The 11,659-nt window shown below is 28.7% G+C and overlaps 2 protein-coding genes across 3 annotated transcripts; both read left to right on the top strand.

Annotated features, from left to right (window-relative positions):
- Positions 1–2,806: 2,806 nt before the first annotated feature.
- On the top strand, positions 2,807–3,590 carry HSP17.9-D (17.9 kDa class II heat shock protein). The gene has a single exon (NM_001354822.1). It carries the CDS (start codon positions 2,878–2,880, stop codon positions 3,355–3,357), a length of 480 nt encoding a protein of 159 aa, NP_001341751.1. The 5' UTR covers positions 2,807–2,877; the 3' UTR covers positions 3,358–3,590.
- A 4,856-nt stretch (positions 3,591–8,446) lies between these two features.
- Positions 8,447–10,069, top strand: LOC100796836 (probable WRKY transcription factor 50). 2 transcript variants are annotated; one of them, XM_014769646.3, is made up of 3 exons: positions 8,447–8,728; positions 9,342–9,480; positions 9,747–10,069. In XM_014769646.3, the coding sequence occupies exons 1-3, from the start codon at positions 8,500–8,502 to the stop codon at positions 9,868–9,870; spliced, it is 492 nt and encodes a 163-aa protein (XP_014625132.1). In that variant the 5' UTR covers positions 8,447–8,499; the 3' UTR covers positions 9,871–10,069. The 2 variants fall into 2 exon arrangements, with proteins under 2 accessions (XP_014625132.1, XP_006601221.1); XM_006601158.4 differs by having other exon boundaries at positions 9,339–9,480; positions 9,747–10,063.
- Positions 10,070–11,659: the final 1,590 nt, after the last annotated feature.

Below are 11,659 nucleotides of genomic sequence, written 5' to 3'. Positions count from 1 at the left end.
AACTTTTATCAGTAAATTTTAAAAAAGAAAAACAAAAGACATTTATTTATGAATAAAAAAACAGAAAAAAATGATGTTTAAATAGTAGCATGAATGAAAGAATTTTGTCAGTAATTATTTTAATATTTAATTATATGTAATTTTTTTGGTTTATTTAATTAAATTTTAAATATTGATTCAATTTGTTAAAATTTAATGTAAACCAATTTACATGCATGTATTTTTTGATAGTCATTAGAGTAATCTAAAGTTAAGAAAACGAATAAGGATATTTTATGAAAAAAAAATTTAAAAATTATGTGCTTCTTATGTTATCACCTCAAACTAATTTTTTTCATGTTTAAAACATGAAAGAATGATCAATAAAATAGAAAATCAACAATTAATATATATTTTGTAGTGTTTAAAAAAGTGAATGTTCAATTTAATAAAAACAAATTATAAGAGTGATTATTGTATTTTTTTTAGTACATTACATTCATCTTTGGTTTGTCTTGACTTACAAATTTTTTTTGCAACAATCCATCCACTTCTTCTAAGTTTTCTTTGTTTCCTCTAAGGCTGACCTATTTTGGAATACATGAATTTAAAATGAGATCAATTTAATGCTCAATACCTTTTAAAGGAAATAATTTTTGAGATAAATCTTTTGAAAAAATATCATTAAATTCTTGTAACAAAGAAACAATTTCACAGGGGAAAAAAGAATTCAAATCATGAGTGAAGTAAACATCGTTGTAGATGAGTATACGTAGTTTTTCTAATTCTAACAAGTCACTCAATTTTTTTTTTCTTTGCAAATGCGTTCACTCTCTTATTTTTTTCTTTACTGCACTCACTCTTATTTTTCTCTTTCTTTTTTGCTTAACTTTATTCATTTTTATTTTTTCGTTTTTTCTTGAATGCTAAAATGTTCTTCTCCTAACTTACACTTTCTTGTCATTCATACTTAACTTAGACTTTCTTACTATTCATACTTGATCAGAATATGTTTCAACAGGTTTGACAGGTGTTAACACAATGAAACAGTAAAAACAAAAATTACCTCTATCATTTGTATCATAAGATTACCTCTATCAGTCCCATAAGCGATATAGAAATACCATGAACATGGATGACAGTTATGTAACAAATGAGTTCAAAGTGATATTTCTATTTTCACAACCAGTTTCAGCTACCTGAAATAGCAAAGTCTATTTTGTGAATCCGACAATTAGTAATAAACATTACGTTTTGCGTATTGGTTTGTGAAACAATATTTCCAAATGAAAATCTTTAGGAAGATGGATTAACAAAATGTCAAATTACAATAGTCATTACTCCATGTAGATTACATACGTGTCTTGTAACCAATATCATGAACGTTCACCACGGATACAAGAGCACACAAATTGGTTGTTTTAATACACAAGGACGGTTCCAAAAACTTGTTAATTAGACCATCGCCAAAATTCATCTTAGGGCATCTTCCGATCCCAAGTGCTTTTCATCATGGAGATCCTAGTAGTAAAGCCCTTCTGAGATCGAGCCATGAATATATTTCTCTCTTTCATATATTTTGCAGATAAAAGGGAGAATCAAAGCTTGTTATTAGCATTCAGAACATCCCATATAAGCTTACCTAGCAAAGCCACATGTTGGTTCATAGCTATGCACGCACCCAAGCCACCCTGCATGTTTCCTTGGTTTCATTACGTGACTTCATCTAAAGATGCATACACTATCAACATATGAACACAGATTCACAGATATGTTGTTGATTATATACCAGTTGATCTGCATATTATAAGATGGTATAGAAGTCAACACAACATTATATATATATATATATATAGGACTTAAGTAGACGATGTTTTAAAATCAATTCAAACCATTTCAAATAACTAAATTATTTTAAATAAATTAAAATTCAAAACAATTTGTTACCTTAATGAATCGAAAACAAAAAAAATTGTATTTTTTTTTATATATGGGTCAGATTAATTTAAAAGTTTTATGTTTGGAATCAACAACGTCAACCGAATCAAACAATAAACATGTTAAATTTATACTATTTTTCTTATTCTACCTTCAAACAAATCTAAGATTATTTTGATTTATGATTTATTAATTAAAGTAAGTTGTAACTTATAGTTCGTTTGAAAGGAGTAAAAATGAAAGGAAAAAAGACACATAAGAATATTTTTCATGTGTTTGATTGAAGAGAAAATAAAAATAAAAAATCAGAAAAAACACATATAAGAATATTTTTCATTTGTTTTCTTTAATTTTAATTTTAATTTTTTTCCTCTCTCACTTTCTTTCCTCTCTACTGCATATAGAGTTAATACTTAAACATGTATATTTTGAGTTTTGAGTCGCTAAGGAATCTATTTTGCTCAACTACATTAATGAAGTTTTTAAAAGAAAATAATTTCATATTTTCAAAGATAAGCACGCTGTCAGATTTGTTTTTTAAGTCATAAGTTTGTCAAATCAGATAATTTTTTAAAGTTTATTTCTCAATGATAAAAATAAAAAATAAAACTCCAGAACTTTTTTTTTTGTCTTAAAAAAAAAAAAGCCCCCAACTTTGATTACCTGACAAGCACAAGATTCTGGACATTACTAGAAAGATCCGAAGACTCAGAAGCTGTCCGTAACATAACCGAACCTACTGGAAGTTTCACAGCAGACAATTGCTTTCTCCAGAAACTTCCATTTCCAAAACGCGCACTTTAAGTAGTTATCTTCAGAAACTTCCATTTCTTTCTCGAATTATCTATGTATCCCGTATAAATTGCCACCCACCCACCCTTTTTCGACTACACAGAAACATTCGCAAAAACAAAATCCCAGTATCAAAATTCTTCTCTTTTTTTCATATTTCGCAAAGACATGGATTTCAGAGTGATGGGTTTGGAGTCTCCACTGTTCCACACGCTGCAACACATGATGGACATGTCAGAGGACGGTGCAGGAGACAACAAGACACACAATGCTCCAACATGGTCATACGTTCGAGACGCGAAAGCAATGGCTGCAACACCTGCGGATGTGAAGGAGTATCCGAATTCTTACGTGTTCGAGATCGACATGCCGGGTTTGAAATCTGGGGACATAAAGGTTCAAGTTGAAGACGACAACCTGCTTCTGATATGTGGGGAACGAAAGAGGGACGAAGAGAAAGAAGGGGCGAAGTATTTGAGAATGGAGAGAAGGGTTGGGAAGTTAATGCGCAAGTTTGTGCTGCCTGAGAATGCCAACACTGATGCAATCTCTGCTGTGTGCCAAGATGGTGTGCTTAGTGTAACCGTGCAGAAATTGCCTCCACCTGAGCCTAAGAAACCTAGGACTATTCAGGTTAAGGTTGCTTGAACAACTTGTGGAACGAAGTTTAATAAATGATTGTTTTCCCTTTCTGGCAGAAGCAGGGCAAGAAGTAATGTTGTTTGAAGGATAAGATGGATCTTATCTTTTAGTTGTTTCAAGGTTTTTCTGTTCTTATTGCAATGGTTCTATGGTGTTTTCAGTTTGTGATGTTGTAATCAGATGATGCTATTGCTATATCAGTTGTTCAGCATTTCTTGATCTTAGTTAATTCTCTGTTACGTTCTCTGCTTTCCAATTTCTATCCCAGTCTCTAATAACAGAATTTAACCCAATGCGTTTAGATGGAATTGAGAATATCAATTTTATTGATTGATTACTTTGCTTAAACTACTAAATTAATAAAATAACTAATTAAAATTCAGTATTCACGTTTGCAAAATAATTGTAAAAGTACAAATGCATGTAGTCTCTTTAGTGTTTATGTAGGCAGCGTTGAAATGCTAATGGTGATTACTCTTCCCCCAGTTGATCATTTTGTTCTTGGGATTTTGACTTGGTCTCTCCAATTTATGCAGTCTTTGTTTTATCCCTTTTAATGGTATTAGGTGTTTGTTTGCTGCCTTGCTTTCTTGCGGATTAGCTTTAGCACCAATTTTACAAAAAGAAAAAAAAAAGAATTGGATATACAATAATTTGGGTATTAATTGAGTGATGCATGACTTGAATTCAAGCCCCTTCTAGTATCATGGAGGCATTCTTTGAGATCATTGCTCCCAATAGATTAAAGTTTTTTCTGGCATATGTGGTTGTACAAGTAACTTGTATGCTGAATTGTTCGCCATCTATTAAGGTTTGAAGCAATCTTGGGAGTTTGATTTCAGACACATCATATGCGAATCTGATTTGCTCTCTTCCATAGAAAAAAAACCCTACATGGGTTTCTTTTATTTTTGGTGCAGTAAAGTGATGGGACTGTGAATTGTGATTTTTTGAGAAAAAGGTCACGTGAGACATTAGTGAGATTTTAAGTGTGTTTTAATCCTAACCGGTTAATTTAGTTTAATAGACCAGATTAATTATTTTTATTCTTACTTAAAATGATTATTTTTGTATAAGATATATATTTGAAATACAAGTACTTGATTTACGAATTTATAAACTAATTATTTCGCAAGTTTTTTTTTTTAATTTTAAATTTGAATTGTTTTTTTAAGTCCATTAACTTGATAAAAGTTTTGGACATACTATTTTGTAATTAATTTGTTTTGATAGATTTAAGTTTAGTTAAATATTTTATTTGTTATGTTTTGTAATAGAGACATAAAATATATATTTTTTCGAATTAAAATGCAAATAATAAATCTAATTAAGTATAAGTATTTAAGCACCTATATGCATAAAAAACATAAAAAAATATAAAAACATAAGTATAAAAATAAGTATTATAATATTTTATTTAAATTTTATCTATTTTTATCTCTAATGTAAAATCTGAAAGGTAATTAAAAAATAAAAGTGTCAAATTAAGCTGACTATGAGATAAGGTAAGGAGGTTTGGACGAGGGGACGATATAAAATTTAGTATTTATAAAGGGAGAATGAGAGAAGGAGATGTCATGGGTTTGAAACTCTTCCATTAATATTTTAAAAACTAAAAATTAATAGATTTTTATAAGAAAATAATTTAAAAGGGTTAGAGAAATAATAATTCTAATGAAATTTGAAAAAAAAAATTACCGGATGAACTTAAAATTTTAAAAAGGGAATATTTGGAAGTTTTTAATTTGATGTCAAATATAGTATTTCGATTGGTTTGTTTTGAGAACAGGATTTAATTAATGAATTCAATTATATAAATTTTGAGAAGAAAAGAATAAAGTATTGAAGAGATTTAAATAAAAGAAAACTAATGAAATGGTTTGATTATAATAATTCAAAAATAGAATTTAATGAATTTAAAGATTGAGATGCTAAATTAATATATATTTTTTTATTTTTAAATTCTTAACAGAAAAGTTTCATCAATATTTCTTACACAAAGGTTCTTAAATAAAAGGAAATAAAGATCGACAATACATTTAATTTAAGTTTTAAAGTTACCAAATGATAAAAGGGAGGCGTAAAAAAATTCTAACAACGAATGATGAAAATTAATTTTACTACAACGATAATTTTTATTATAACTGAATAAACTAAATTACTCATTTCATATGTAACTGTATAAACTTAATTATTTGAAAATAATGCTCAATAATTACATATTATTTTCTCAAATAAGACTTAAATTTAAAATAATATATTTTTTTTTTATAAAATTTAATTTATAATTTTTCTTATATTAATTATTTTTAGATTATAAAATTTCTCTCATTAAAAGAAGAAAAAATATATTATTAAATTATTAAAAAATAAGTATTAATAATAAGAATAATTTAAAAAATATATGTAAATTTAAAATAAATTTATTATTATCAATTAAATAATAATTATTTTTATTATAATGAATTAAGGAATCCAATGTTATAACGAGACATTAGTTTTTATATAGAAAAATAATTAAATTACTCCTTTGATTCTTATAATTTTATGATTTTTATTATTTTAGTTTTTATAATTTTTGAGAAAGATTAAAGAGAATTAAAATATAAATTATAAGGACTAAATAAATATTTTTAAATTAAAAACTAAAAGAGAATTAAAATATAAATTATAAAAATTAAAATATAAATTATAGGAACTAAAAAATTTATTTTTAAATTATAAAAATTAAAAAGATAAGAATCATAAAAAAAAATAAATGAGGAATTTAATCTAAAATAACATTAACACATTAGTGTGACAGTAATGCGACGCTTCCAGAAATAAGGGTAGAGAGAGAGTTAAGGTTTTGATTTAAGACATATGCCTACTGAGAAGTACTTGAAGGTTGAAGCTGATCCCTGCAGTTACTTTCTTTACTCTTTAATTGGGTTCTGATCGTCCAGAGAAAAGTGAAAGAAAAAATTATATTTAAATTGAAGAACAAAATTAAATTTTTTTATAAGTTAAATAATTCTCTGTTATATTTTCTTTAATTAAATATATGTATATATATATATATATATATATATTATTTTTTCCCCTCATTTAAATAAACCTTGAAGTTTTTTTGATCTCTAATGTAATCCAGAGAATTGACATGTTGCATGTTGAGGCAATTGATGATGCATAATTTAATGATAATATGACGTCAACTACACATGTACAGCTGTATTTATTAATTTGAATCACTAGTTTCCCCAAAAATGAAAGACCGTGGAAGATACCTACTAATTTCCCAGCAAGTGTGTTATTTTAAGATTCCTATTACCAGACCAGAGTTTGGTATAAGTTCACCTTCTCTCCTGATCGCAAATAATGCAAATCTCTGGTCGCACCAAAGCCAATTGGAGTCAACGAAAACTGATTGTACGAACTTGGGACACACGAATGTGACAGCACTTACTAAAAGATGAAGTTCCTGTAGCATATGCTTTGACAACAAATGATATCTTTTTAGAAGTAAAATAAATTCCTTCTAAATTTCATTGAAGCTAAATGAAATATAATGTATCAAATTATACTATTGTTAGTAATCTATATCATATGTGCTGAATTAAGAGTTGCTTTTATTGAATATTGTAATAAAGAAAATCATACTTACACTCTTGATATCTTAACCTAGGCCATTTTTGGACTAATGAAAAGTGATAAAGTGAAATTATATTGTTATTGTGCCAATTAAGATGAGTAGAATATGATGAAATGCATTTCATTCTATTTCTTTCAATACTTTTTGTTCCTTCAGCTCAAATTTTAGGTATGTGATAGAAGTACTTTTTTTTTTATATACCTTTTAGTTCCATCATAACAATATAATGAAAAATATATATTTTTTTTCTTTCTCTTTTGCTTTATCAGTTACTTCCATTACACTTCGTTTCATTTTGTCTCATTTCAATGCATTTTACACATTATTATATTCAGACATAGCGTTGAGCAAATACTTGGAATAGTTAAAATGAAACCATAACAAAATGTAGTAGTTAAATGGGCATCCAAATCAATATTAATGAGACCATGTTATAATACTTCAAGGCATAGAATGAGAGACAGTGAAAAAAATTGACATGGAATTAGAAATGCATATATATTAACGATATAAACAAATTAGAAATTTTTGTTTACTTTTACAATAACTAGTTTAAGAATTATTTCTTAATCCGATTTTTAATTAGTTGCGAATGTAAGAACCCTTTATTCTATAAGTTCATTGAAATAAACTTAGCTATGAATTTTTGCATTAATCATGCATAATTACGGAGAGAGAAATAAATCAGACTTTTATTTTCACTATTCATTTTCTTTATTTTTCACCTTTTCGGAGCAAGCACTTAATTAATCCTTAATCCATTAACGTTTGAATGGCACACTAAGATCATAGTCTAGAAGCTAGAGCACCCTCCACTTGCGGGAGGGTAAATTAATTAAAGAACGTACGTAAGATAGATGAAGTCAATTTATTTCTAGTAGCTCAGATGAAAGCAGTGACTTACTTATGTTTCGAAGAAACTTGCAATCTTAGACCACAAAAAAACACCATCACTTTTGACTTGCACTTCCGTTGTGAAGGGGCTAATTGGTCTAACTCTAACAAGTCTTTTGAATCTCAATAATCAACATTATATAGCATCTCTTGAAAGTCTTCCCCAAGTCTTCCCTGATGGTGTGCCCCACTCATACTTTGTCCTCTATTCACTATTCTTGAATATTCTTTTTTATTATTATTTTTAAAAATGCTTAGGTGAATTAAATCTAGGGAGATAACCAAAGTCAAAAAGATATTAAGACTCAATGAATATTTACATATGTACTTATAAATTACTAACTAATAAGAGTTTTTAATCGAACCTAAATTTTTATGGGATATAAATATGTTTTTTTTGTATGGACTGAACCAACCTTTGTTGGTTTTAAATATTCTTTTTGACTCACAAACATTGGTACGTGGCATTAAATTTCTGCTGCTTTGCTCATTACCTTCGAAACTTCCTATAATTAAAGGAAGGTACCATGAAGCCGCCTTACCAAAAACTATGACTGTGGTGTGCGTTTATATATTGTTTGCGCCGTGATAATTTCTTTTCTAATAATTCAGTTTGTACCAAAATGACAGACAAAATACCAAAACCACCACCACCAGATACACCTGACAGTGATGATTTCACCAACCAGTGGCCTTTTGAGCTCTCTGAGTACTTGAAATTCGATGATAATCAGTGGATGCATGATGGTCTTGAGTCATTTGCTTCTGAGAATGTCTCAAACCAGGTTCATCAAGTCAGTAATGCAGGTGAGTTTGGAGGAGGAAGCAGCCACTTTGAAGGGTCTTCTAGCAGTAAGCATATACATTAGTAGTTCCTCATGAGATGAAAGTGTGTTTTGTTTTGTAGCTTGAGATGTTTATATATCCATTTTCAATTACTAGTTCAATTGAGTACTATAGTAATTGATATGAACGTTTTCAACTATGAATGAATGAGTTTAATAATCATATATACTGACACACAATGTAAATTTTTTTTATACGGTCATCCAATTATATCAAATTAATTGTTCCTCATGAGATGATGAAAGTGTGTTTTATTTTGTAGCTTTTGAGATGTTTATATGGTCATTTTCAAATGACAAAGTGCATGTTTGGGTTAAAGTTAACAAACTTAATTTTGAGATAATTTTTAGTCTGTAAACTAAGTTTGCAAAAGAAATCTTGATCTTGCTTTTATACAAACTTGGTTTCAAGTAAAATATAAGTGTGCAAATATACTTTTAAAAATGATCAAACATTTGATAAAATTGAGTTTACTTTCAAAACTGAATTTGGAACACTCCAAACAAGAATCCAAACATGCTATAATACAATTGATTACTAAAATAACTGATATGAATATTTTCAACTATTTGTATATTCTCTTTTGCTTATAGTTATTGGTTGTGTGTAATATTAGAAGATACTAGCAGTGGACGTGAGAATAGGGAAGTTAGAGAGAGAGTTGCATTCAAAATAATGTCAGAGATTGAAGTTCTTGATGATGGCTACAGATGGAGGAAGTACGGAAAGAAAATGGTGAAAAACAGTCCCAATCCAAGGTATGTGTGCCTAATACATATTTATATAATAAAATATGGTGGCCTTAATTAAACATTTTTCGACAAGAGTTCAAATAAACGATTAATTAGAAAAGAGAGTAAAGAAACACAAAACAAATAATTAATTGCATACTTAATTAGAACTACTTAATCAATGAACATATATAATGCAATATATTACTACTTAAATTAAAACCACGATACTTAAGAAAGATGCATGCTATATATACAGGAGTTTTCTATTTTATTTTTCTTTTTATGAACAGGAATTACTATAGGTGTTCAGTGGATGGATGCAACGTGAAAAAGAGAGTGGAGAGAGACAAGGATGACCCAAGGTATGTAATAACAACCTACGAAGGCAACCACACTCATCCAAGTTCTTCCTAGGTCGAATATGAAGAGAAGTTTTGGCAGTGTATATATTATGTTTTGTTGGCCACATCTATTAGTACTTTCTTATTAAATACTGCAAGTGCTTTTGCCATGTTTTTTTTAAGCCATCATCAATGATAATAACTAATAATAACTGCTCTTGTAGAATAGATCTTTAAGGAAATATAGGAAATTAAAGTATGCTTTTGTTATCTTTACGACAAAAGTTTCTGACAGTTACCATGCTATCTCATCAAGATTAATTCAGGTCGATACGACTATAAGGAGGATCTAATAAAAAATGGAAAATGAATAAGATATATCAATCTCTTTTAATAAGCATGAAACTTCATATCTGAAGGAATAAAGATATATATATATATATACCTGCTTTGCTTCATGCTACTATATCAAACATATGATACATGATGGTAAGTCATGGAAGAAACAGACAACATGATCTCCAATGAACAAGTTCCTGTGACGACTAGATAACAAGGAAGTGGGAAAAAAAAACCGACATGTTATGAACTTAAACAGTAACAATGAGCGTTAAAGGACCAACACTACGAGTGTAACGAGTTTGTAGCGGTAGAAAGACTTGTCATATATCCAAGTCCGTCCAAAAATGTTTTGATTCTATCAGCAGAAATTCACGGCACACTTCCGACAAAACCAAAAATTGAGTTTTTTCTACTCATCACAAGTAAATAAGCAAATAAATCAAACGCACGCTTCATCCAAAGAATGATACTGTCCTTCTAATGGAAATAAAGAAAAAGGTCTGGAAATTTTCTGTCTGTAATATTCATTCCCTTCATCAATTGCCTTATAGAAGTTTGAAGCCTACTACTAAGATTTTGTTTGGATAAATTAATTTCTCTACAAAAATTTATAGAAAAAGAAAATAAAATAAATTGGGCTACTTATATGAGCTAAAATTAACTTATATACTTGACTTTTTATAGAAGCTTGATCATTTCATTTAACTTCTCCAATTATTAAGAAGCATAAGTTGATTTTAATTTATAGAGTTTAGTTTGTTTTTTCTTACTTTTTTTTTTCTCTTATAAGTATTTTTTGAAAAATTTTATCCAGTCAAGAGACTTAGATCTATTATTGGATTCTTAGACAATGATTGGAAGTTTTATAAAAAAAAAAGATGAAATGAAAAGCTAGTTCTCTAATTACCCCCAATTAGATCAGAGGCACAACATTTGGACATTGGAAAGCGGAATATGTTCTCCAACATTTCATTGCTTCATAATTATTGAACTCCCTAATAAGAGAAACCACTTATCACATTTAATAGTTTTCTCTTCCATCTTCTCATCACCCTTCGTCCAAACATAGTCTTCATGTTAAAACTGGAGTCTGGAGACTGAAAGACGCATCAGAATTTAAGAAACTATCGAGCCATTAAAGAAATTAGAGGCTTATGTTTATCCTCCCACTTAGTATATAGCATCACAAGTAAAGATATATATCACTTTTTCCCCCCTTATAATATCCTAATACGACCATTTTTAAGGCGAAAACCAATTATTTTACTAATTATGTACGAATTTTAAGAATTATCCCTCCCCCTACATACAGTTTAGAAGAGATTGTGCTAAAAATCCTGAGTAGGCCCAGGTTAAGAAACTCTGTTTGTTTTAAACAACTGAACAGACAAAATTAATGCTTTCTTGAATTCTTGCCTTCTTGGTCAGCTCATATAATAGGGGGAAAATTATATTTGTACAACTTTTTTTACAACTAAAAAAAACATGAGGAAAGAAAAATGTGAGATAGGGCGAACCCT

This window comes from Glycine max, chromosome 17, assembly GCF_000004515.6.
Source record: "Glycine max cultivar Williams 82 chromosome 17, Glycine_max_v4.0, whole genome shotgun sequence".
Taxonomy (NCBI): domain Eukaryota; kingdom Viridiplantae; phylum Streptophyta; class Magnoliopsida; order Fabales; family Fabaceae; genus Glycine; species Glycine max.
This window is presented reverse-complemented; position numbering and strand designations above follow the sequence as displayed.